Below are 27,911 nucleotides of genomic sequence, written 5' to 3' on the forward strand. Positions count from 1 at the left end.
CTCCTCAGGCTTCCCACATTGCTAGTTTTAACTGTGACAAAATATGCATAGCATAAAATTGACCCTTGTTAGTGTGTTTAGGTACGGAGCTCAGTGTGTTGACGATGCTCACGGTTGCCCATGACGTGCACAGAGCCTTCCTGCTCACAGAACTGAATCTCTTCCTATTAACCCCCCATACCCTCCTCCTTCCCCAGGTCCATGGTGACCACTGTTCTGTGTTCTGAATTTGTCCTGTAATGCCTGTGAATGAAGTCACATGGTATTGTTTTCTGTGATCGTCTTATTTCATTGGAATAGTGTCCTTAGGCTCATCCATGTTGTAGCATGTGCCAGAATTCACTGCCTTTTGAAGGCTATATTCAATTTCATTATCCCTTTTTCTGTTGGAAAAGTGACTTGCTTTTACCTATAAGCCATATTGAATAATGCTTCTGTGAGCGTGCATGTGCAAATACCTATTTCTGTTTTTTAAAATGTATTTATTTTATGTCCATGACTGTTTTGTGTGCATGTGTGCATGTGTGTGTTTCCCACAGAGGCCAGAAAAGGGTATCTGATTCCTTGGAAGTGAAGTTAGAGATGGTGGGAACTGCCATGTGCGTGCTGGGAACTGAACCTGGGTCTTCAGCAAGAGAAAAAAGTGCTGTTGATCATCTCCAGTACATTAAAACTGTATTTGACCGAAAAGCAGCTGCTTTTCTGGACTAGGCTCAGAGGTGAAGTGATTGCATCCTGTGGTAATCCTGTGTTGCACACTGTGAGGACGGTCACACTGTTGTCTGTGACCAAGGAGGTTCTATAAGCACCAGAAACAAACTAACAGGTACTGCATAAGTGCATTTCTGAATGGTCAGGAGTTTAGTGTCATCAGAAGGCATCAAGCAGAACATAGGATGCGCAGTTCTGCTCACGTGATGAGGGCTTCTATTTAAAGGCCAAAGTAACCTCTTGAATTTCATTGAGCAATAAGAGGAAAGCTTTAGAGCCATCTTGGTTCCAGGACTCCTCCGAAAGTAGTCTGCACAAGTGAGAGTGTGCACTACAAAAGCTAACAGCTTCTGGGACAGGCAGGAGCCACAGAGCTTCTGAGGAAGCCCCCTTTTCGGGCTCCAGACATTCAGCCACCTTCCCGGCCAGAGGACAGGTGTCCGCCCGGCCCAAGAGGGCTTTGCCTCAGCATTGGCAGAAGACATCTTGGTTCCGAGACTCTGCCAAAAGTAGTCTGCACAGGTGAGAGTGTGGACTACCGAAGTTAACAGCTTCTGAGACAGGCCAAAGCAACACAGCTTCTGGGAAATGTCCTGTTTTGGGCCTTCATCTTCAGCCAGGAGGGAGGTCTGAACTCCAGATATCTGTGCATCTTCCCTGTAAGAGGAGAGCTTGCCTGCAGAGAGTGCTCTGACCATTGAAACTCAGAGGAGAGAGCTAGTCTCCCAGGTCTACTGATAGAGGCTAACAGAATCACCAGAGGAACAATCTCTAAACAGAGACAACTATAACAACTAACTCCAGAGATTACCAGATGGCGAAAGGTAAACGTAAGAATCTTACTAACAGAAACCAAGACCATTCACCATCGTCAGAACCCAGCACTCCCACAGTCCAGGGCACCCCAACACACCCGAAAAGCTAGACCCGGATTTAAAAGCATATCTCATGATGATGGTAGAGGACATCAAGAAGGACTTTAATAACTCACTTAAAGAAATACAGGAGAACACTGCTAAACAGGTAGAAGGCCTTAAAGAGGAAGCACAAAAATCCCTTAAAGAATCGCAGGGAAATACAACCAAACAGGTGATGAAATTGAATAAAACCATCCAAGACCTAAAAAGGGAAATAGACACAATAAAGAAAACCCAAAGCGAGGCAAAGCTGGAGATAGAAACCCTAGGAAAGAAATCTGGAACCACAGATGTGAGCATCAGCAACAGAATACAAGAGATGGAAGAGAGAATCTCAGGTGCAGATTCCATAGAGAACATCGACACAACAATCAAAGAAAATGGAAAATTAAAAAAAATCCTAACTCAAAACATCCAGGAAATCCAGGACACAATGAGAAGAAAAACCTACGGATAATAGGAGTAGATGAGAATGAAGATTTTCAACTCAAAGGGCCAGCAAATATCTTCAACAAAATTATAGCAGAAAACTTCCCAAACCTAAAGAAAGAGATGCCCATGAACATACAAGAAGCCTACAGAACTCCAAATAGACTGGACCAGAAAAGAAATTCCTCCTGACACACATAATAATCAGAACAACAAATGCACTAAAAAAAAAGATAGAATATTAAAAGCAGTAAGGGAAAAAGGTCAAGTAACATATAAAGGCAGGCCTATCAGAATTACACCAGATTTTTCACCATAGACTATGATCCTCCAAGAGGAGCTATCAATTCTGAATATCTATGCTCCAAATACAAGGGCAGCCATATTCATTAAAGACACTTTAGTAAAGCTCAAAGCATACATTGCACCTCACACAATAATAGTGGGAGACTTCAACACACCACTTTCACCAATGGACAGATCATGGAAACAGAAACTAAACAGGGACACAGTGAAACTAGCAGAAGTTATGAAACAAATGGATCTAACAGATATCTACAGAACATTTTATCCTAAAACAAAAGGATATACCTTCTTCTCAGCACCTCAAGGTACCTTCTCCAAAATTGACCACATAATTGGTCACAAAACAAGCCTCAACATATACAAAAATATTGAAATTGTCCCATGCATCCTATCAGATCACCATGGACTAAAGCTGATCTTCAATAACAAAATAAACAATAGAAAGCCAACATTCATGTGGAAACTGAACAACACTCTTCTCAATGATACCTTGGTCAAGGAAGGAATAAAGAAAGAAATTAAGGAATTTTTAGAGTTTAATGAAAATGAAGCCACAACATACCCAAACTTATGGAACACAATGAAAGCATTCCTAAGAGGAAAACTCAGCTCTGAGTGCCTCCAAAAAGAAACTAGAGAGAGCACACATTAGCAGCTTGACAACACACCTAAAAGCTCTAGAACAAAAGGAAGCAAATTCACCCAAGAGGAGTAGACGGCAGGAAATAATCAAACTCAGGGGCGAAATTAACCAGGTGGAAACAAGAAGAACTATTCAAAGAATCAACCAAACGAGGAGCTGGTTCTTTGAGAAAATCAACAACATAGATAAACCCTTATCCAGACTCACTAGAGGGCACAGGGAAAGCATCCTAATTAAAAGCACCTGGAAAAATGTTCAACATCCGTAATCATCAGGGAAATGCAAATCAAAACAACCCTGAGATTCCACCTCACACCAGTCAGAATGGCTAAGATCAAAAATTCAGGTGATAGCAGATGCTGGCGAAGATGTGGAGAAAGAGGAACACTCCTCCATTGTTGGTGGGATTGCAAGCTTGTACAACCACTCTGGAAATCAGTCTGGCGGTTCCTCAGAAAATTGGACATAGTACTACCGGAGGATCCCGCAATACCTCTCCTGGGCATATATCCAGAAGATGTTCCAACCAGTAAGAAGGACACATGCACCACTATGTTCATAGCAGCCTTATTTATAATAGCCAGAAGCTGGAAAGAACCCAGATGCCCCTCAACAGAGGAATGGATACAGAAAATGTGGTACATTTACACAATGGAGTACTACTCAGCTATTAAAAAGAATGAATTTATGAAATTCCTAGGCAAATGGATGGACCTGGAGGGCATCATCCTGAGTGAGGTAACACAATCACAAAGGAACTCACACAATATGTACTCACTGATAAGTGGATATTAGCCCAGAAACTTAGGATACCCAAGATATAAGATACAATTTGCTAAATGCGTGAAACTCAAGAAGAACGAAGACCAAAGTGTGGACACTTTGCCCCTTCTTAGAATTGGGAACAAAACACCCATGGAAGGAGTTACAGAGACAAAGTTTGGAGCTGTGACGAAAGGATGAACCATCTAGAGACTGCCATACCCGGGGATCCATCCCATAATCAGCTTCCAAACGCTGATACCATTGCATATACTAGCAAGATTTTGCTGAAAGGACCCTAATATTGCTGTCCTTTGTGAGGCTATGCTGGGGCCTAGCAAACACAGAAGTGGATGCTCACAGTCAGCTATTGGATGGATCACAGGGCCCCCAATGGAGGAGCTAGAGAAAGTACCCAAGGAGCTAAAGGGATCTGCAATCCTATAGGTGGAACAACTATATGAACTAACCAGTACCCCCTGGAGCTCGTGTCTCTAGCTGCATATGTATCAAAAGATGGCCTAGTCGGCCATCACTGGAAAGAGAGGCCCATTGGTCGTGCAAACTTTATATGCCTCAGTACAGGGGAACGCCAGGGCCAAGAAGTGGGAGTGGGGGGGTGGGGGGGTGGGGGGGAGCGTGTGGGGGACTTTTGGGATAGCATTGGAAATGTAAATGAAATAAATAACCCCCCAAAAAATAAATAATAAAAAAAAGTTTTCCCCCCTGTGGCGCATATATATATATATATACATATATATGCATACATATATATGTATATGTATGTGTGTGTGTGTATATATATATGTATATATATATGTATATATATAAAGAGGAAAGCTTTAATAGTTCTGTTTCATGTAAAATGAGAACTTATGTTTTTTTTTTAAAGTTTTGTTTAGCAGTAACATCTTGACTGACAGCTCAGGCAGCAAGAAGGGCCCTGCTAGTTTGGAATGGTTTACTTTTCTAAAGGCCTTGGACCTTGACACTGGCTGGACCAGCCCTGCGCGGTGGCAGTGACAGTGACAGTGAAGAGCATGCATCAGTAATTCCTCAGCAGGTGTCTTTCTCCCTCTCTCCTCTAGGTAAACATGCAGAAGACATATTTGGTGAGTTATTTAATGAGGCTAACAACTTCTACATCAGAGCAAATTCCCTTCAAGACAGAATCGATCGGCTTGCTGTCAAAGTCACCCAGCTGGACTCCACGGTGGAGGAGGGTAAGTAACAGCATGACAGCTGAGAGTGGCACGCCATGCGGGCTGGACAGCGGTAATTAACTCCAGCACAGCCTCTGCTTTCCCCTTCAGTAGCACACTGCCATTTGTCTCCTCTCTTCCTGGGAGAACGGGAAGGGAGCGCCCCACAATACTAGGTTAATTAGTGATAAAAAAAAAAAAAGACATCCTGTCTCCGTCATAGTCATGCTATTGTTTTAAAAAGTTGCAGATATTACAACAAATATGCTGAGGGCAGCCTCATTTTAATCCAGATCTTAAGTTTCATTTAAGGATTTAAAATTAAAATAAAATTTGAATAGCTACTTGGTCTGTTCAGGTAAGGGATTCTTGGTATCTTTCAAAAAAGATTTCTTTTTTTAGTCACGTGTCTCTCTGAAGGAATCTGTGTCCCTTCTCTGAGTTGTCATACAGCATATGTGAGCTACAGGCTTGGTGGTCCAGTGGGCAGGGCAAGCAGGACCAGCCTGGACACCTAGAAGAGTTATCAAGGTCAGATGAGTTACATACAATGTAAAAGTTGTGAGAAACGAAGAAGGTTCACCCTCCTCTGCTCAGCCAGGTGCTCACTTAGCTCAACTTCGTTTTCCTGGATCAAGGTGCTTACTTTGTGGGTCATAGGTCAAAAGGCATAGAGGCCTCTCCTTGTGCATCGTTGTGATGGATGCTTAGTGGGATGCTCACATTTGCATACTTTTTCGTGCAGGCATCTTACTTCACCTGGCACTAATGGTTTCTCCCAAGAAATACAGATCTGTTTGCTTGCCTGCCATCCTCAGGGGCTGTATTCTGTGTGGTGTCTGAGAGGCGCTGTTTAAACAGCAACAAAATGGTGCCCTGGTCCAGTGAAATCATTCTCTTGTTACAAAAGAAGACAAAGCTGTGATTTGACTTCATGTCATAGATAAAATGTATCTTTTAGAGGGAGGAAGGGCATTCTGTTTAAGCAAGACTTTAAAGAACAACAGAAACCATTATTTCAGGGGCTAGAGAGATGACTCAGTGGTTAAGAGCCCTGGCTGCTCTCGCAAAGGCCCCACGTTCAGTTCCCAGTACCTACATCTGGTGGCTCACAATTGCTTGAGTCCTACGGCATCCTGTGCCCTCTTATGGCCTCTGCCAGTGTTGTGCACATATACACACTCGGGCACAAACCCAAAAAGAGATCTCGGTTTTAAAAAGCCAGTGTTGAGTCATTCTGGAAGATGTTTAGAATTCTGAGTCAAAGATGCTTCTTTTTAAACAGAGAATATCTTGTATGTAACTCAACCTGGGGACTTGTTTCTCAATAGTCTCACTACAGGATATCAACATGAAGAAAGCATTCAAAAGCTCTACCATCCAAGACCAGCAGGTGGTCTCCAAGAACAGCATTCCCAACCCTGTTGCTGACATTTATAATCAGAGTGACAAACCCCCGCCGCTGAGCATTCTGACACCGTACAGGTACGACTCCACGCCCCCTTCCCCACTTCCACACAGCCTTTCCAGTGGAGGACCAGGGATGCTTCCAGAGGCTAAAATGTGCAGCTGTGCTGGGTGGGATCACCTCAGAGGGCTCCTATGGGTTGAAAAAGAACACTCTGAAAACAGTAACTGCTGTATCATACCCAGTGAAATGTTGGCTGTGGAACTGCTGGCGTTCCTAAAAGGAGAGGTGTGAGTTCTGATTTTCACACTCAGATGGGGCCGTCTTCAGCAGAAGTGGTACTTCACAGCAGCATACCAGGTGTGGGTGTGCCATTCCTTATGTTGAAGTTAGCTGGAAAGAAATGGCATGGTTCATTTATAACATGGTAAAATCCTCGCCCCGGCCCTCAGCAGCGCACAAACATCTGCTGTTCTGTTGTTGCTATGCTGGTTGCATGTGTCAGGGACAGACTCCCAGGGAAAAGACAAAACCCAACAGGGCAACGTTCACAGGGAGAGGCCACCTGCACACACACACTCTTACTAAGCTTCGCACGTGTTTCCCACAACCATGGCATCTTCTTCTCACAACTCCCGTCACCATCTTTGGTTCTCTTTCTCGTTCTTTCTGTCTCCTTGTCCTCCATGGTGGGCCTTGCCCCTCCACCCATCTTTTCTCCCCTCTGTGGATCTCACCATGGTGATAGGCAAATGCGCTGACTTCGCAGAGACAGTGCTGCAGCCAAGTGTCTGTGACGGTCTCTGGCGACTGTGTCCTTTGTATGTGGGCCCAGGCTCTTCATCTGCTTTGTGGTCTTTTCCAAGGACGCACAGAAGAGGTTTAGAGGCAACCTCCATGAGAGACGGTCAGGACTGTCACCTTCTCTTTCTGCTGGACAGAGAGATTCCCTCAGACAAATAAATGGGCATGCATGCATAATCAAAATGATATGGAAACTGATGGGAGCCAGCAATGTAACGTTCCTCAGCTCCTGTGGGCCCAGTGGGCTTTCCTAGAGCTTAGAGTGCACATACTACAACTGCGATGGGCATGAATAGAAACCTGTCTCCTGACCACTCTTTATTTGTTCCTTTATTTGAGAAATAAATTTTCTCCTGTCTGTGTATATTTAACTGGCCTTGCCTCTCCTGTGTGCGTCTATAGCTCAGTGGAATAGTGCTATAACGAATAACTCTCCTGATTTAATTTTAGTGCAGTATTTACATCGTGACTATTCCAAGCATTACTGAAAAAAATTAATTTCTTCCATTTATTTTCTGAGAGCAGTGGAAAGCATTTTTAAGAGGTTCCATTTTCATTTTTGATTCTGTGTCTTTCTGTATGTAGTGCACATGGCTATGATGCACCCAGAGGCTGGAGTTACAGGCAGCTGTGGGCCAGCTGCTGTGAGTGCTGGGACCTGAACTCAGATCCTCTGAAGGATAAGTTAGCTGCTTAACTGCTGAGCTATCTCTCCAGGCACTCGAGCGTCGCTGCTGATTCTTGTTACAGCCCTGAGTTCATAGTGGCTGCGATATTCCTGGTTAAATGTTAAGGGAGTGATTTACATAATGATTTGAAATATTATGTAGACTATAGTGACCATAGCAGTACTTGCAATTGACATGGCCACAGGAGATAAAGTTTCTTGAGAAAATACATTGTGTTTCTGTCACGTGTACCCCCATGATCATTTTGCTTTCTGATACCGAAAGGTGTTGTGTAAACCTGAATTGACAAAAGGGGACAGAGTACTTACTAGTTTTTGATCATGACTGCAGTGAAGTTCCAGTAGAATCAGTGTACTCATAGCTTACTGTTAGAATAAACCGAATAGTTCCTTAAATGCATAAGTGACTGAAATTGGGTATTTGTGAGGGAGGGGTATTGTCACGTAGGATTTACACCCAGTGGGTTCTGTTTTTAAGATTGTAGAGTTGTTTGCTTTTGTGTATGTGTCCATGTTTTTCCAAATGAGGAAGCTCAGGGTCTAATACATAAGGTGATTAGCATGCTGCGTGTGGGTGTCAGGATCCAAAGGGTTAAAGTTACCTCCAGACGAAGATGGCTGATGGTTCTTTCCCTGGCTTTGAATGCTTTGGTTCACAGAGATGACAAGAAGGATGGGCTGAAGTTCTACACGGATCCCTCTTACTTCTTTGACCTCTGGAAAGAAAAGATGCTGCAGGACACAGAAGACAAGAGGAAAGAGAAACGACGTCAGAAGGTGCGTAAGGACTTCAGAAGGGCATGATGACGTCAGCGGGAGGCACCCATCACTGTGCTCACAGGCCCTCTGCTCACATAGTCAGGGTGTTATGTTTAGTGCTTAGGTTTTCTCGGGGTGTCCTCCTTTCGCATGACAAGCTTGACACTTTAACCCAGCAATGGTCTGTTTGAAGTAGATCTGAGCAGATTTGTTCTCCAGCACTTGTATGCCTCTAACGAAGGAAGTGGTGAGTGCTGAAGCTCAGTTTCTGGCTGTGTTTGATGCCTCCGAGCTTCATGCAGTGAGTGTTCCTGTCAGACATCAGCCTGCTTTGTCTCGTTTACATTCATCTGTTAGGTGTGATGTCACTGTGGCTGAGAACTTACTGAGGCGCTTGTGGGAGACTGGGAATCGAGTGGTCTGGACTTTGAGAGATCTTTACTAGGAGTGAGCCCCCTTAGAGGACGGTGGAGGTAGAGGCAAACAAGAAGAATGCTGTCAGGAATTTTAGAAAGAGCTGTCCTACATATCATCTTGGAAGGATAAACTGATTTGTTGGGTTAAGTGACTTACACTTTGGAAATTGCCCCTTTAGTGCTGAGAATTTATATGTACCCCATGGAGAGGAGTGATTCTCCAGAGGAAATACTTACTGATCTTTTTATACATATACTGTGTTCAAAAATCAACCACCTAGACCAGGCTTTTAATCCCAACACAGGGAGGCAGAAGCAGGCAGGTCTCTGTGAGTCCAAGACCAGCCTGTTCTATGTAATAGATTCTGGGCCAACCAGGGCTACATAGTGAGACCCTGTATCAAAAGAGAAAGCACCAACCACAAACCAGAATAACAAAACAGACCACGGTAGAATAATACCAACAAAAACAACTACTCAGCTTAGCTTGACAAATACTAGGTTACACTGGAAGAAGTACTTAGCACTGGGTGGGCAGTCTTGAGGTTGGGAGTATTTGGATGTCTTGAGCTGAAGATGACTAAGAACTCAAGGTTTAGAAAGACAACCAAAGGATGGGCCCGGGGTAGCTCAGCTGAGAGTCCTGAGAGTCTGAGCAGGCCTTGGCTTCACGTCTCAGCACAGACAAATGACGAGAGAGAAGGGGTAGGAGGAGGAGGGCGCCCAGAGTCAGGAAGAGGGATTTTGAGAGGTGTGTCAGATGACACTCTCTGCGTGCACTCACACCAGGGAAGGATTTAGATGGGGACCTGGGAAGAACTGCTGAGTTTTACAAAGAACTCAAGCAAAGAAGTCATGGAAGAAAAATGCATTAAAAGCCATCTTTGTCTAAAGTGCCATCCCTTTCGTTGTAAAGGAGAAACCCAGGATTTTTGGGAGGGCCCTCCATGGATATTTCCTGTCCTTTCTAAAAGCCTTCCCTTCTCATATCCATCTCAGAAGGGTTTCCCTTTTCGAAAACTGATTGGTTGGTTGATTGATTGATTGATTGATTGATTGATTGTGTGTAGGCATTTTGCCTGGTGCATGTTGTGTACTATTGGAGTGCCTGGTACCTGTGTGCAGAGGCCAGATAGGGAGTCAGATCCTCTGGACTGGAGTTACAGATGGTTGTGAGCCACCATGTAGGTGCTGGAAACGGAACCCAGGTCCTCTGGAAGAGTAGTCAGTGCTCTAACCACTGAGCCATCTCTCCAGTCCTGGACTATAGCCTGCTGAAAGAAAATTGTTCTAGCTGTTGTTGCTGGTATGTCATTATTGTACTCATACTGGCTTCATAAGGATATTGGTGTGTGTGTGTGTGTGTGTGTGTGTGTGTGTGTGTGTGTGTGTGTGTGATAAATAAAATCTAGAATCCTTAATGAGGGAATACATGTGATATTTGTCTTTTGGAGACATAGTTCATGTAATATCAGGATATCCAGTTGATCCATTTTCCCTTACTCTCTGTAGCTGAATTCAGTTCGATGTGTGTGAATCCAACGTTTTCTGTATCCTCTCCTGTTGACAGTCACCAATTAGCTGTCATGAGCAACACAACAGTAAAGCTTGGGGAGAAACTATCTCTGTGGCAAGATGACTTAGAGTCTGTCCTCTGGGCAGTCCCAGCAGTGCAAAGCTGACCTGTTTTTGATTTCAGGGGACCTCTATGTTGCTTTCCTAGATGTGGGACTCATTTATTTGTGTGCCCAGCAGTGGCTCCCTTTTCTCTATATCCTCATAGGCTGTGGTTTTCTTAGTGAGCACTGTCCTAAGTTGAGATGGACTCTGAGTATAGCTTCCATCCTAGGGAGGCACTTGTAAGGCTCCTTCCTGGGCAGCCTGTGGATTGGCATGTCCTGAGGGCTGGTGCCCTGGAGTATTTTTCCACTTGTCATGTGGTGCCTTACGCCCTGTGGGTATATGTCTTGCCATCCCCACACCCCTTGGATGAAACCAACATGATCATGGGCGAATGTTCTTTTTCATACATTCTTGAGTTCCATTTGCAAGCCTCATGCTGAGAATGTTTGTCTCTGATTAGACAATTGGCCTATGATTCTCCTTTCTGTTACTGTTCTCTCTCTCTCCTGGTTTTGGATCTGGGCCATGCTAACTCTGTGTGGAGCGTTTGGTGGTATTTCTTCCTTGCTAGTCTATGAAGTAGTATGAAAAGCATCTGTGTTAAGTCTGTAACTGTCTCCCAGCTGGCACTTGGAGCTTTCCAGAGACTTCTGCCATTATTATTATTATTATTATTATTATTATTATTATTACTACTACTACTACTACTACTACTACTACTACTACTACTGCTACTGCAGTTTTGCCTTTTTATAGAGGTTTAAGTAGTTTATATCCTCTTTGCTTAATTCCAATAGGTCATAGATACCTAGAAATGCATCCATTACTTTCAAATTACCAACTTATTATAAAGCAGGTCTTAGGTCCCAGTGAGCTTCCAGCTTTTGCTGTTGGCTGTGGCTATATCTCCCACCTCATCTCTAGTTCTGTTAATGTGCGTCTTACTTGGATGCTTTGAGCTGTTTTGACTTTTAATCTTATTTACCTTTTCAAATAGCCAATTCTTCCATTGATTTTTTTTTTTTTAATTTCACTTCTTTCTTACATGACATCTCTTACTTCTCTTCCCCTGCTGATTTGGGGTTTTCTTGTTCTTATTTGTCCAAGGCTCTAAAGGGACATTTTTACCTTTTTAACTTGAAAGCTCTCATGTCTAAGATGTGGGCACTCAGAGCTGTAGACTGCTTTCATTACACCATGGATCCCTTCGGTTTGTGTTCTTCACTGCGGAAGGATCCTCCTTCAGTGATAACTAGTAGTTTGGCTAGATGTAGTCACCTGCATCAGCAGAATAAGGATATATATGAAGTGGGGGTCGACGGGATAGCCTTCAAGAGCAGAGAGTCTTTTCTTGGAAGAGGTATGGAGAGGCACCCTAGGGTAGGGCACTGTGTTGCATAGTCTGGGGACTCTAATGCAAGCCCATGTCCCTGAGATATGTTCTATTCCCTTTAGTATTTCAAGATACCGGCTATGTGAGTGTCTCCATCTTATATGCATGTTACTGGCTAGAAGTGAAAGCTAAACTGTTGGGAGCAAATAGCACACCTATCTGGACTATGTCAGTGTGTGCCTCCCGAGCAGGAAGAGTGATAGGCATTAAGTGCCTTCAACAGTGTGCTTTAATTAGGATGCAGATTGCCTCCCCTTCAAAACCTCTCTCCCCCTTTTCTTTTGGGTTTTTAAAATACACACACAATATATCCTGGTTGTAGTGCCACCAAGTGGCTTTGACTGTGACGGAGACCCACCCTCTCTGTGCGGACCTAGCACTGCTTAGCAGCCTTGTGAACATCTTCTCTGACCTTTAGGCCATGTGCTATGGCATGCACACACGTGTGTGGAAGCACTTTACATATGTAAAACCATACCGACATGATTTGTGCACACAAAAATTATTAAGGATGTGGGATTTTTTTCTTAATAGCATACAGTATTCTGAAATACAGATGCTCCATAAACTACCTTTGCTGTGTTGAGGAATGGATGTTGATTGTAAGTTGCACTCCTGAAATCCCAGAGTTGTTTTCCTACAACAGTAGAGGTGAGTCTTCAGGATGCATTTCTGGAAGGTGAATTGCTGTTAATGAGGAGATTTGGACGGCCCCGTCGTACGGCCCTTGCCCCTTGAAAGGCTGAAGACTCAGTTCATACCGCCAGGCATTTTATGTCCTTACTCTTAAAGCTCTCCAGAGCCTCTAAACACCTCTGAAAACAATCCAGTCCAGCCACCTCTTTCTCACTGTCTTAAACTGTAGGCAAGGTGACACTTGGTATACATATAGACAGATGCACATATTTAGATAGATGAAATGTATACACATACAGTATGCATGTTTAATGTAAAACTGGATATATGCTATATCACAGTTTAAAACATATTTGTATTTTACCACATTCTATAGAGACTTGTTCATGCTGGCTGTCAGACTTCCCCTTTCAGGAAGTAAGCTCAATGAGGATAGAAACTGTGTGTGTGTGTGTGTGTGTGTGTGTGTGTGTGTGTGTGTGTGTCTTGGCCATTTGCATCATCAGAGCCTGAGTGCTGGGCATGGTCCCTGGGCCATGTTTGTGCTTGGGGCTTTGACCACTCAGCCAGCATTTACTGAGTGTGTGCTTCATGTGAAGGTAAAAGAGGAGGCGAGGCCCATAAGGAGAGTAGGAGGGAAAAGCACACAACCTTTGTCATGGAAGATCGTAAGTGCTGGTGCAAGAAAAGGGTCAAATATGTAAATGCCCATAGAGGGTCTCCCCTTGGAAGAGGGGCTTGCATCCAACCACTGAGAGAATGGAATACGCCTTGGCTAACAGACAGGACTGTGTAAGAATGGCTTTGTGTCTAAGCAGGTAAGTTTATCTGTGCATGCGCTCATGCGTCACACACATGTACATGCACGCACATATAGGGGCTCAAAAGTATGTCAGTGTGGGAAATAATTTTTATGAATGGTATTACCAGATACTTCACATGAACAATGCAGATCTAGGCACAGGCATGTTAAACAGGCTGTAACCCCAGCAGGCGAGAGTGCTGACCCAAAGGTAAAGGTAAGCAACTATGGGGGAGCCTGTTGTATCTGTAGAGACCCACTGTATTCATGATGGACCTGGTGAGCCCCGAGGCATGTGCTGTTAGAATTCCCTACTGTTGGATGGAATTAGGATGTGAACACCTCTTGCGTGTGCACCAGGCTTGTTTTCTGTGCATTGTAACTGCATCTAACCTGCTGTTTTCCTTTCCCTTCTGTCTTGGCATGCTTGCTCTCTTTTCTTGGACATCAGGAACAAAAGCGTGTAGATGGCACCACCCGAGAGGTGAAAAAGGTTAGAAAAGCCAGAAACAGGCGCCAGGAGTGGAATATGATGGCGTATGACAAGGAGCTTAGGCCCGACAACAGGTTGTCTCAGAGTGTGCACCACGGAGCATCCTCCGAGGGATCTCTGTCCCCAGATACTAGGTGTGTGCATGTCATGGACCCTTCTCCCCATGTTTGAGTCCCTGTATTTTGGGTTTCTGTGTGCCCTACTGTGTCCTTAAAATTGACATCTGTATTTTGCTTTTAAAATACTGCCTTAGGCATGCTATTTGAATGTGGGTCACTTTGCAAGCCTTTAAAGCTTTCTCTTGGGTTCTCTTGGGTTAATCTGGAAGGTGGGGCTTAATGTGGATTCTCAACTTGGGTGACTGGCAGTGACTCGGGTTTTGCTTAGTCATCAGGTACTGCTTTAATGTAAAATGTTGAATTTCCTTTGTTCTTTGTCAGTAGGACCCAGGAAGACCTTCATTTGAAGAAGGCGCAGACAAAAAGGAGGGCTTGCTATCTCTTTCCAAACCACTCAACTTACACACTCTTATTTCAGGAGGACTTCCTGCCTGCTGAGTTTCCTTTAAAAAGTTGGCAGCAGTTAAGTAAAAATGGTTTTTTGCAGGAGCCAACAGAGAGGTCACGAGGACACACTTGTCACACAGAGAGACTCGCTTGATGACCGGCTGGCTGTTTTAACTTTTGGTTTTATTTCTTGCTTCTGTTTTATCGAATCATGTTCCGTTTGTATGAACTTCCAGGGCTTCTGCATTTGCAAGTTAGAATTCAAGCCGGGCACATAGCTCAGTTGGAAGAGTGGTTTCCTGGCATGTGTGAAGCCCTGGGGGTGAACCCTGGTTTCATAAAGCGGGCGTGCTGGCACAAGCCTGTAACCTGACACCCAGAGGTGGAGGCAGGATGACCAGAAATTCAGGGTTATCCTGGGCTACATATTTGAGGCCAACCTGGGATACCTGAGACTCTTTTAAAAGTAACAACAACATACAAAGGTACAAACTAACCAAAACATCAAGAGTTTATCCAAGAAAATGTCAAAAATAACATGAAATCAGGTATGTACTTCATATTTGATTTCTTTCATATTTGTTTTTTCTTCTTTTCACCTTTATTGCCTTGGAGTTTAGCACCATCTCTACCCACCCAAAAGAATAGGTGGGTGTGTAGGGGACAAGCTTAGGGACTGCAGGAATTCTGATCCTGCTTCCTGCCCGGGCCTATGAGCTCTGAAAAGGCGTGCCCCAGGTCATCTTTCTGTACACCTGTAAGCTTAGGTGTTGGGAGAACTCTGGGAGCTCTGAGCTCTAGCCTCATGCTTGGCCTTTAGTGTCAGCTTATTGATACTACGGTTCTGCTCCTGCCGTGAAGGGTGCGGGAACCCCAGAGTCCCCATGGTGTCTATTTCTTGTTTTGACAAGTAACTTGGTTGGGTTTTAATTCTGTCACACAAAGCACACACATTGTTTTCAGTCTGTATATGGTCTGATTTAATCACGTGCAGACGGGGAAGGGGGATTTTTCCTTATACCCTCAGTTGAATGCTGTTCCCTAGAGTCTGAGATTGGCCCGTGCCTGCATTTGATCCTCTGCTTCTGTGTTCACATTGCCTAGGCACAGTTTCATTCTCTTAGGTGGCTCCTCTGTCACAGTGGCTTGTGTCCCATGCCCTCTGCTGTGACTCACTGTTGCAGACCTGACTTTAGCAAACATCACAGTTCATCACTGGACTTGGACCGAACCCCTTCAATTAAGCTGGCATGTTTTATTGAAACTGCAGCCTTTTCTCTCTTTAAAGATGAGTATTTTCCTTTTAATTATTTGTATGTATGTGGATGTGATACTCTGTGTGAGTAAAGCGCCTGTGGAGGCCAGAATGGAGCGGCAGATCCCCTGGGCTTGGAGTTACAGAGGGGTGTTAACTGCTATGCGGGTGTGGGAATCAAGCCAGGGTCCTCTGCAAGAGCAGCCAGTGAGCTTAGCTGCTGAGCCTTTCCTCCAGCCTTAGCTTGTTCTTACTATGAAATTAAATCTACTTACATCTGGATATCACAGAAAGAAATTAAAAATGAATACCCATCCTGACATCATCCAGAGAAGCCAGTTAGCTTTTCCTCTCTCTGTCTTTAGTCTTTGACTGTGCCTGAGTGGGATTTTTATCTTTACAGAATTGGAATCACGCACAACATTTCTCTTTTACTTTGTTTGTTTGTTTTACTTCTATTATTGTTGTTGTTTGGATTTTATTTATTTATTGACCTAGGGTCTCACTATGTACGTAGCCCTGGGTTCCCTGGAATTCTCTATGTAGACCTTAAACACACAGAGATCCACGGACCTCAGCCTCCCAAGTACTGAGATTCAAGGCACACATCACCATGCCTGGCTCTTTGACATCTTAAATATATTTTATTTTAAATATTATTTGGTAAAAGCATGATTTTTAGAGGTGTATTCTTCCTCTCACCTATGAGCATTAAAGATACTAAGGAAAGTTTAACCTTAAGTTTCATGGGCTGTGTATAAGGCAGTCCTTTTGTGTAAGGCAGTCCTACTGTGTATAAGGCAGTCCTACTGTGTCTTAAAGGCAGTCCTACTGTGTATAAGGCAGTCCTACTGTGTATAAGGCAGTCCTATTGTGTATAAGGCAGTCCTACTGTGTATAAGACAGTCCTACTGTGTATTAAAGGCAGTCCTACTGTGTATAAGGCAGTGGTACTGTGTATAAGGCAGTCCTACTGTGTATAAGGCAGTGGTACTGTGTATAAGGCAGTCCTACTGTGTATAAGGCAGTCCTACTGTGTATAAGGCAGTGGTACTGTGTATAAGGCAGTGGTACTGTGTATAAGGCAGTGGTACTGTGTATAAGGCAGTCCTACTGTGTATAAGGCAGTGGTACTGTGTATAAGGCAGTCCTACTGTGTATAAGGCAGTCCTACTGTGTATAAGGCAGTCCTACTGTGTATTAAAGGCAGTCCTACTGTGTATAAGGCAGTCCTACTGTGTATAAGGCAGTGGTACTGTGTATAAGGCAGTCCTACTGTGTATAAGGCAGTGATACTGTGTATAAGGCAGTGGTACTGTGTATAAGGCAGTCCTACTGTGTATAAGGCAGTGGTACTGTGTATAAGGCAGTCCTACTGTGTATAAGGCAGTCCTACTGTGTATAAGGCAGTCCTACTGTGTATTAAAGGCAGTCCTACTGTGTATAAGGCAGTCCTACTGTGTATAGGGCAGTGGTACTGTGTATAAGGCAGTCCTACTGTGTATAGGGCAGTCCTACTGTGTATAGGGCAGTCCTACTGTGTATAAGGCAGTCCTACGGTGTATAAGGCAGTGGTACTGTGTATAAGGCAGTCCTACTGTGTATAAGGCAGTGGTACTGTGTATAAGGCAGTCCTACTGTGTATAAGGCAGTTCTATTGTGTATAAGGCAGTCCTATAAACAGAGTGTTTTAGCTCAGCTCAGGAAAATGAACCTCTTTAAGTTGTGTCCCCTCCTGACAGATTGCTAGGCATGGCTTGCTTCTAACTATGAGTTCTGGATGAGCAGCCGATGGAATGTTCTCTGTAATCAGAAATCAGTATGTCTCCATGTGTACTGGCTGGTTTTGTGTCAACTTGACACAGCTGGAGTTATCACAGAGAAAGGAGCTTCAGTTGAGGAAATGCCTCCATGAGATCCAACTGTAAGGCATTTTCTCAATTAGTGATCAAGGGGGAAAGGCTCCTTGTGGGTGGGACCATCTCTGGGCTGATAGTCTTGGTTCTATAAGACAGCAGGCTGAGCAAGCCAGATGAGGCAAGCCAGTAAAGAACATCCCTCCATGGCCTCTGCATCGGCTCCTGCTTTCTGACCTGCTTGAGTTCCAGTCCTGACTTCCTTGGTGATGAACAGCAGTATGGAAGTGTAAGCCGAATAAACCCTTTCCTCCCCAACTTGCTTCTTGGTCATGATGTTTGTGCAGGAATAGAAACCCTGACTAAGACACCATGTCCTTACTTTCTCCAATTCTGGGGCCCGCTTCTCTAAACATCTCTGGGAATTGATAAGATTCTCAAGTTAAGTGAATAGCCTCCTTCCTGCTTCCATTACCTTAACCCACTGGTTCTCTGCTGCAACAATGTAGACTGACCATCACAGAACCCCAGGGTCATGCCACTCAGTGGCCTGCCTTGTGGCAACTTCTACCTGCTCACTCAGCCTTCTCGTGCCCCTGCAACTGCCTGACAGCGCCCTGTTCCCTGTCCTTCACCTGATCAGCTCCTGCTGCTTCTCCTGTTGTCACTCTTCATCAGAGTCCTGTCCCCATCAATCCTGTGTCTGTCTCCATGTGGCCAATCACCTGCTTTTTCTTGGCTTCTTTTCTCAAAGCTATGTTCCAAGGATGGCATTCTCGTTTGTACCACGGAATGTGCTCCATCCTATCGTGTGTCGCACTGGAGACACTCCATTCTGGGCTGGGTGACATGTCAGTAATGTAGTCACCTAGGTAGGCTGTCTGTATCATCAATGACCCCATAGATTTAATCTGTTTCTATTTTTGAAATGTACTGAACCCAAATACATGTCAGACATTTTTCTACCACTAAAATATGGTAACCCTGCTGCTAGCTCTTGGAAAAGTGACTAAGACATCTTCATATACAGTTGTGATATAGACCACAGCTCACAAACAGGGGAGACAAATAAGTTACTATTATGCTGAAGTTAGGGGACAGAAGGGACGAGCAGACCCTCTGGCTGGGGAAAGCTGCCCACAGAAGTCCCAAAGTCGGGCATGAGTTTGCGTCTTCCTTTCTGTCCTTGCCACGTCCCCAGTGTGTGCTTACCTGTTTCCCTTCAGAGAGAGAAACTCAAGCTGAACCCTAGCAGGAACCAGCAAGTGTATGTGAGAAAAGTCAGGACGAGAAGAGAAGAGTGGGAGAGGAGGAAAATGGGCATTGAATTCATGAGTGACGCAAAGAGGCTGGATCAGGCAGGGAGCGCCAAGGAAGACGACACCAGGCCAAGAGGGTGCGTCATTCTGCTTTTTTGGATCCGCAGCCCCAGATGAAGCCCTGCTTCAGCATCATGGGGGGATGTGCAGCCCCCAATGACTGTCCTGTAAAATGGGTGCCTCTTACTAACTTGGCTTGCTGCTGCTACCTAACGCCAGCTGTTACCCTCCCCGCAGGCTCTGCAGGATGCCGGCCATCACCTCTTTTCCAAAGTGCTCACTAACTCAGGATCTCCATTCCCTCTAGAGCTCTGTTGTGCCAATGGGCTCACAGCCTGGGAAGCCAGTCAGTGCTGATTTTCCTTCTTCGGGTTCTATACATTTCTGCCATTTATGAAAATGCAGCTCACAGTGCATTCTGGATCCTTCTTTGTCTTCTTGCTGTTAACATGTATCCAGTTCACCTGCTGTTTCACACTGCCAAATTATATGTTGTGGTATTTTATTGCCTCTGAAGTTTCTCCATCAATCTGAGATATTGTTTCTAAATGAATGGGATTTGTCATATAGAATTTCATAAAGAACTACATGAAGTGCTGTGGCGATGTCTCTGCTGGTTCCCACTTACTGGTCTGACTTCTCAAAGCTTCTGATCTGCATCCATGTAACACTGGGCTTGCTATTAAAATCATTGTGTTGTTGCTTGGAAGCTCTTGGGGGCTGGACTTAGCTGAACGTAAAAGAAATAAGTGTCTCTGCTCAGGTACTGACCATGCTATTTCTCGATATGCAGCTACCTCTTAGGGGACATTTGTAAAACTTCAATTTCTCTCACCCCCATCCCTCCAAACTCAGGTCTCACACATCCGATGTCACCGATTATTCTTATCCTGCTACTCCCAACCATGCTTTGCAAGCACAGCCGGCGACACCCTCCTACACAGCTGGCGATGCACCACTGCATGGGACCACAAACCAAGGCGCTGAGCACGAGTACCGACCGTCGTCTGCCTCGGCAAGGCACATGGCCCTGAACAGACCTCAGCAGCCACCGCCACCGCCTCCTCCCCAGGCGCCGGAGGGGTCCCAGGCCTCTACGTCAGTGGCTCCAGCCGACTATGGGTAAACTACTATTCCTTTCACGTTCGCTTTTGCTGATGAATTTTATCACATAGAATATAGTCAAGAATGATTGGGCATAGTGTCAGTGTCGACAGAGGGTGTCAAATCAACTAGGTGCAGAATCCAGCCACTGACAATTTCCTTTTGTAGTCACATCCTGGGTGGACAGTGTGCTTGTGTCTGTCCCCTGTTCATACAGACTCTAAGCCAAGGCACCCATAAAGGGAAACTTGAGAACTTGTCCACAACCTCGAGTTTCAACCAGAAAACGTAATTCACGCCTCAGCATTCACCCTGTGATCCCTTCTCGGCCTCCTGGCTCCTGGAACGTTCTGTCCTGTCTGTGCCTCTTGTTCTCTGATTTGTGGATTGAACGCCTTCACTGTGTCCAGATCACGTGATAGTTCATTTGAGACCCTCTCTTTTATTTTGGCAGATTGTTTTTGGCTCTCTTAGATTTAGTCTTTAAAATGCTCCCTGGGGTCTACACCCAGGAAAGTTTAATATAGCAATATGTCTTCTCCATCAAAGGGAAACCTGTTCTTTCTGATTGTGCCCGCAGCCTGAAAGAGGAGACCATGTGGTCTGGGTGTCCCCAGCCCTTTGCCCTTGGCTAAGCTGGGATTCCCAGGGTATGTTTTGAGGCTGCTATGTCAGGCACACAGAGGGTCCGAGGCTTGGAAACTGTTAACCTGTCTCTTGGAGTGTTTGATATGCCTCCGGGTACCTTAACCCTGACGATCCAGTTGGGATAGGGCCAGAGAAGGGAGCATCACCCCAGCCTCTGTCTCCTTGGCCTCAGAACCCCTGTGAGACAAGGTTCTGAGTAGCACAGCTCTGAGAGGCCTGGAATGGAAAGGACACTAACCTTGTGCTGCCATCCGTGGATCTTACCCACCCGCAGAATTCCCCATGCACTTCAAAAAATGGTCATTTTAGGTACACATCAGTGGGTTTTTAACTGTCATGATGAAAAGCATACAACTGGGAGAACCTGACCCTCAGAGTGGACGCTCACACCCCGCAGTGACTCCGGTCCAGGTGGCAGCCCCATGCTGTGTCTGAGCCATCTCTCTGTATGCTCTATTAGAACTCGGGAGACATGCCCCTCCCTGCTTACCTGGGTGACTGTGTTTTATTTATTCCTTAGGATGCTTCCAGCACAGATAATTGAATACTACAGCCCCTCAGGACCGCCACCACCTCCCCCTCCACCCATGATTCCCTCAGCACAAACTGCCTTCGTCAGCCCTCTCCAGATGCCCACACAGCCCCCGTTCCCTGCCTCAGCCGTCTCCACATACCCCACTCCTCCTCACCAGCCCTCCACTGGGCTCCTGGCCACAGCACCACCACCCCCAGGTCCCCCACCTCCTCCACCTGGTCCTCCTGGCCCCTCCTCCCTATCATCGTCCCCAATGCATGGTCCCCCTGTGGCTGAGGCAAAGCGCCCAGAGCCTGCACAGCCACCCATAAGTGATGCGAGAAGTGACCTCTTGGCTGCCATCCGGATGGGTAAGTATGCATGCAGGTTCACAGTCTGCATTCAGAAGAGACTGGCTTGTGGCTCAGCCAGCCACGCTGATTTCAAAAGATGACGATACAGTCCGTCATTTGTTACCTTCTTATTATGTTGGAATTCTTCTATGGGTAGCATAGAAACACAGTATAATAAAAGTTAAACCTTGGGGAAAGCCTTACTTGACAAGAAGCCAGAAGCTAGGCATCAAGGGATAGATTCATTAATAGGAACTTTCTCCACTTTGAACCTCAAGAATGAGATGGAAGTGAGTGACTGCCCAGCAATGGTTTTGTTTTCAACAAAGCTAAGATTACACTGGACTTGTCACAGACACAGCATGGAGTGCCAAGCCAGTGGCTTCTGGAATTTATTCAGTAGTCCACAGATTGTGCCAGGCAACACTCTTGCCCTTACTGCTGAGCCCTGACACAGGCGAGGTGGCATGAGCAACTTGTAGACCTTGAGCCTGTGGACTGCCCCGGAGCCTCCCTGGGAGACCCCCAGGCAGCACCAACAGGCTGCGGAATATTCCTTATACCCTAAGGAACTCTACAGCCTCTTGGTCAATGTTTGCCTGTCTGGGGTGGAAGTAACTGGAGGAGGTTGCTCGTCAGCAACCCTGGAACTCCACTCTGGTAACATCCTTGACAGAGCTATGATGCAGCTCAGGCCTCTGCCTCTGCCTGAACTCATTGAATCAGGCCTGTGCATACATAACTCAAACACACACACACACACACACACACACACACACACACACACACACACACACACACGCACCTGCTGCTAAAGACCCTGGAATTTCCAAGTATCTTGAACATCATTGAAAGACTTTGTTTTGTTAAGAGATGAAGTCTGAAAGCCAGTGGGAGGTCAGCTCTCCCCTCTTAGGCTGAGAGTCTTAGACATGGTTTTGTCCACCCTCGGACAGTCCAGTGAGCACATAACCAGAGACTACCATGCCCCAGAAGACCATGTCTGTTCTCTACAGGAGCAAAGCCTGTCAGTATCGAGCTCAAAGACCTCTCTAGATTAGAATTTAACAGAATGGAGACAAATGAGCCAGGAAAAATGTCCCCACTAGGTTGGCTGAGTGGCACCATTTAAAAAAGGTTTATAGGGAAAATAGAAACAATGTTTTTCTTCAGAAAATAACACATTAAGTAGTTATGTATTTTAGTAATACAGGACCTGTATCTCTAGTAACTCCTGAACCATCCAGAGAAAAGTGTGTGCATGTATGTGTGAGCCTGTGTGAATGCCTGGTGTGCGTGTGCGTGTGCGTGTGTGAGACAGATTGGGAAAGCTTGTTCCAACATTGTCAGGGTAAGTAATATGGGAATATTTTCTCCTGATTTTGTACCTAGACCATACATCTGAAATTCTGTCAAAGGGCAATGCTAAGTGCTTCATGTTAAGCCACCGGCCTGTTGTGTTACCAAGCAGTAGCACAGACGGTTGTATTTTGTGTCCATTTCTAGCCATAGCCTGAGTTTATATGTTTTCTCTGCCCTCCCTCCAATGTTCAGGGTCTTGTCTTTATAAACTCGTCTAGATAGGGCAACCTGTTTGGTGTCCTTCCCTGGGAGCCAGGAGACTGATCCCCCCACCCCACCCCGTCTCCTGTTTGCAGGAATCCAACTGAAAAAGGTGCAGGAGCAACGCGAGCAGGAAGCCAAGCGGGAGCCTGTCGGGAATGACGTGGCCACCATCTTGTCTAGACGCATTGCTGTGGAGTACAGCGACTCAGACGACGACTCTGAGTTTGATGAGAATGACTGGTCTGACTGAGGCACAAGGGCCAGGCGACCAGTGGACAGCCAGGGCCCCATATGCAAGTGTGTTAGGAGCTCCTGTGCTCTCTGCACCCTCACAGTGGTATTTCCCTGTAGCTTTAGTCCCTTTTGTATTAACAGTGTGATTTGCTTCTGCACATCCTTCTGGATTTGTTGAGTATTTACTGTGTAATACTTAAGTGCCACAGAACACAGCACACCGTGCTGCACACCAGGAAACTCGCAGTATTAGTGCATCACCCTGGAACAGCATCTTGCTTCCCTCTCAGCCGTGAGAGTCCCCTCTCCTGTCCATCCTGATTTGGTGGGCTTGCCACGTATCTGCGCAGCTGCCCCACGTCAGCTCTCTGCAAGATCACTGGCTGTGTGTCTCAGTGATGTCTTCCAACCAGTGGGTGATACGTTTTCCTGTTTCTTCCCTTTGCAAATTGAATTCCAGGTAGATATGGTTGTAGAGGGGAAAGTTTAACAAATCAGAATGAAATGTTTGTCTGTTTGCACACTGGGCCTGGTGGCCTCCAAGGAAATGTGTACGATCGTTTGCTTTCTCTATCTTGGCGCTTGCAACCGAGAGCGGCCATTTTTATGAGGGGAGCCCTGTGGGTACTCATGTGGAAAGTGCCCACTGACTTTGGCAGATGGAGTTCACTTTCATGGCTAGCCCTGATAGCGTTGGGCACCAGTTAGCCAGGCCATGTTCAAGCTGCCTAGAGTCTGCAGAGCTTGCATGGCAGAGCGGCCGCATCTGGTTCCCTCCTACTCCACCCAGTGGAAAAGAGACCTCCACGTTTTATTTTCTGGGATCCCTGCTCCTCTGTTCACCAGGGAGTGAGCACAGGTCAGCACCTCACCCCCCTTGCTCTGAATCATGGAAGCTTGGCTTTAGCTGAGAGATGCCACCAGCTGTTCACAACCCATGGTGCTGTGGCTAGATTCCTGCTCAGTCTCTCAAACAGGGCCACACCCCTCCTGAAGCACAGCTCTCTTCTCTCCTGTTGTCGGCACATTTTCAATTTTAAAAAGTACCTCACAAGATAAACTTGATTCAGCCAGTTGCCCGGGCAGAGACCTGACTTCCCCTCTCCTGCCCTGATCCTTTTTACCAAATGGCGATTCCATAGTCCTGGCTGAGGCAGGGGCTCAAAGTCCAGTGTCTGCTTTGCAATTCTGGAAGGACAGCTGCTTATTTAAATAAGTCTGTGATATCCGCAGGCTTGGGTTACAGGGAGGACCTTGCAGAGGGACCAGGACACTGCCTTCCCTTAGGTGCATTATTTACGTGGCCTGCAGCTCTTAATATCTCTCACTGTTTATGAAAAGAAAGATTCAGATCCGGGGTGACATTGTGTCAGTTGACAGGGAATGCCTGTGGGATAATTAAAAATGGTTTTTGCTCATGAGTTTGGGATGTCACCCAGCCGCCCACATCGCCTGCTATGTGTGTGGACGCCTGTCCGCTTGGCCAGCTATCCTGTAACACCTGCCAGTAGTAGGTTTTCCTCATGTCACTATGACAGTGAAAGCCCATGTGCAAGCCCCTCCCTACGCCCTGCTTTGGCGTGTGTCTGAGTGCTCTGTGCTGCGCCATGGCCATCCTGGAGCCTGCGCACACGTGGCCGCTGCTGTGACTCGCTGTCCTTGGTAATTGGTGAGAGGCTTTTTCTTTCTTTCTCAGTTCTGCTTTTCCACACTGAGACCCACCATGTTGACATCATCCTCGCGACGTTGACATTTGAGCCTTTTGTTCTGTCTCCCATGTGCCCTGTAGAACCCAGCACTCATGTTTGGCAAAACTTTTTTTGGTAAGGTCCTTATGCTCTCAGGGTGGAGGGAAGACATTAAAGCTACGCAGCCATTGTCAGGATTTTTTCTACTGATGTCACATCAGAATATAACTAGTGGCTCCTTACTCACAAATGTTCACGAGCTTCTCCGTTGTCACTTGTCCTGTAGTTTTGCCAACAAGTTAATTTTAGTTTGATTTTATAGCTAGAGAGAAAGCTTTTGCCCGTTGCATTCTGTAACCTTCAAAAGAATGAGAAACGACTAAAATCCAATTCAGATTATTTTTAGAGATTCTTTTTGGCAAATTTGATTTAGTCTAAAATTTAAATTCAAGTTGCTTGAATACTTTACAAAACGAGAACAAAGTAAAAAGTTTAGATTTTTGATTTCCACTTTTTTTTTAAAAAGTACTAAAACAAATGGAGAGCAGACATAGTAGCATATTTGACTTCTACACATTTCATGCTTATACTTAATCTACAGATCGCAAGGTTGTTTTATATTATCCCCTTATAGTGTTCCATGTGTATTGTAGCTGAGTTTCAGATACGGTATTTTCTCATAGTGTAAACTCAGGCAGATGAATAGCTGGAGAGTGGGTGGATGGATGGGTGAGTATATGGGTAGATAAATGGATGAGTGGATGGGTGGGTTAGGTGGGTAAGTAGCTAGGTGGATGGGTGGGTGGATACATGGATGAGTGGATGGGTGGATTGGTGGGTGAGTGGATAGGTGAATGGATGATAGGTGGTGGATGGTTGAGTGGGTGGATTCATGATGGATGGATGGATGGATGGATGGATGGATGGATGGATGAGTGGATGGATAATAGGTTGATGGGTGGATAGGTAGATGAGTGAATAGATAGATATAGATCAGTGGGAGGATTGGAAAGTAGGTGAATGAATGGATGGCAGATAGATGGATCAATTACAGATGGATGGATGCATGGAATAGATAGGTGGATGGGTGGTGGCTAGAAGGTGCCTGAGTCTGCACATCACTGCACTGAGAAGGCAAATGAGTACATTATACTATTAGCACCAAACCCCAAGCTTCAGTATTTAGATTTTATTTACTAAGATGCTATTAGAAGTTGGATGTTTTCATCCCAGTACATTTTTAACACATCAAATCATTTATGAGCATAGGATGATGAGGGTGTGAAAGCTTTGTAATATTTTCAGCAGAAATGCGTGATACATTTGAATCCATTGAGGTCTGGAGGGAGGGTATCAGCCAGAGTAGCAAGGCGGTTTTGTTTATTTGTTTGTTTTTTTGTTTGTTTGTTTTATGAAGGAGAGTATCTGTTATCTTGCAGTATTATCAATGCAGTTGTAAATTGAATCTAAAGTGGTATTTAAAACTGTCAAACAATTTTTAATCTGTTTGTATATCTTATTATAGATCACAAGTAACATCTAAATAAAATTACACGTGTAACCCTACATGGTTCTGCTTATTTATAACTGTTGTGCCTGACAGTGTTTATGAACCCCAAAAGACCACCTGATGTAATTATACTAGGGTCTCTATTACAAACTCAAGTTTGGGCCTACTCATTGCTGACCCATAGGGTGGTTTGGTGAAGCAGCCCAGAATCCTCATTGGGACAGGGTTTTATAGGAAAATGGGAGCAAGTGAGGGAGTTTCCAGCCGGGAAAGCATCTATTAGAATGGCTATTGTAAGCCTACAATTGAAAGAACAAACAGCAGACTCACAAAAGGGAAAGCCCACCAACTTTCTTGTACATGATAGAGGTCAACATTCTGTTTTGTTAAAGCCTAAAGATAAATTCTCTTAAAAAACCCTAGGTCCAAGGGAAAACAGGAATTAAACAATACTCGTAGATTGCTCAAAGAGCCATAGACTTGGAAGTAGGCAGAGTAACTCACTCATTATCCACCCAACAGCCACAAATCCCTACACACTCTTGAGTGCTGTTCCTCCTGAGTGCCAGTGGGTTACAGTGCTAGAGTTAAAAGATACTTTATCACCTTACCCTCGGCACCCAAGAGCCAAGACCTAAGTAAGTCCAGAACCAACATCATAACCTGACTCTTCAACAGCTCATGATTGACCTCCTGGTAACAGCACAAACCAAACATAAATGCCTGGTAAGAACCCAAGACCTCTTAGAGGCCCTAAAAATATTAGATTATCAAGCCTCTGCTAAGAAGGCCCTACTCTACCAACCTCAGGTGACCTCCCTAGATCCGGGAGATACATATTAAGAAAAGGTCAGAGATGGCTCTCTGAGGCCAGAAAGAAATTTCCATCCTAGCTTTGGGGTTGCCAGATGTGACTAAGCCCTTCCATCTCTTTAGGGACGAAAGATCCGGGCCCTGGTCCAGTCAGTGGTCCACCTGTCAAAGAAACTAGACCCAGTTGCCGGAAGCCCACTGCCCCCAGCCTCCTGTCATTTGTGCATTATTGCAGGACTAGCTCTCCTGGTTAAAGATGCTGACCAATTGTCCCTGAGCCAAAGCCTGACCATCACCAATGCCAGAATGACTATCAGCATCTCCTCCTAAATCCCTCTAAGATAACCTTTCAGTCCCAGCTGCCCTAAGGCCAGCTACCCTGCTGCCTGACCCAGACCTTGATGGGCCTCTACATGACTGCTCAGACATTTTGGCCCACATCATGGGTCCAGACCAGATCTTCAAGATACCGGTACCCTTGATGGATGCAGGGGTAACATGGCTCACCAATGACAAAATAGCTTCGTTCAGGATGGACAGAAGTATTCTGGGG

General features: G+C 45.3%; 1 protein-coding gene across 5 annotated transcripts in view; it reads left to right on the forward strand.

The window, feature by feature from the left end:
* The window catches only part of Wasf3 (WAS protein family, member 3), an 88,610-nt gene extending 62,009 nt beyond the window's left edge, over positions 1 to 26,601 (forward strand). The window contains exons 4-10 of one of the 5 annotated variants that reach the window (NM_145155.3): positions 4,857 to 4,991; positions 6,302 to 6,455; positions 8,530 to 8,647; positions 13,951 to 14,126; positions 19,784 to 20,050; positions 21,201 to 21,565; positions 23,206 to 24,111. In NM_145155.3, the coding sequence (NP_660137.1) occupies positions 4,857 to 4,991; positions 6,302 to 6,455; positions 8,530 to 8,647; positions 13,951 to 14,126; positions 19,784 to 20,050; positions 21,201 to 21,565; positions 23,206 to 23,363 (1,373 nt within the window). In that variant the 3' untranslated portion in view covers positions 23,364 to 24,111. Of the gene's footprint in view, positions 1 to 4,856; positions 4,992 to 6,301; positions 6,456 to 8,529; positions 8,648 to 13,950; positions 14,127 to 14,154; positions 17,899 to 18,835; positions 19,006 to 19,783; positions 20,051 to 21,200; positions 21,566 to 23,205 lie in introns of those variants that run through there. The other 4 variants (XM_006504834.3, XM_006504833.4, XR_003955640.1 and 1 more) reach the window with 4 other exon arrangements.
* Positions 26,602 to 27,911: the final 1,310 nt, after the last annotated feature.

The sequence above is a fragment of the Mus musculus genome, chromosome 5 (assembly GCF_000001635.26).
Source record: "Mus musculus strain C57BL/6J chromosome 5, GRCm38.p6 C57BL/6J".
Taxonomy (NCBI): Eukaryota; Metazoa; Chordata; class Mammalia; order Rodentia; family Muridae; genus Mus; species Mus musculus.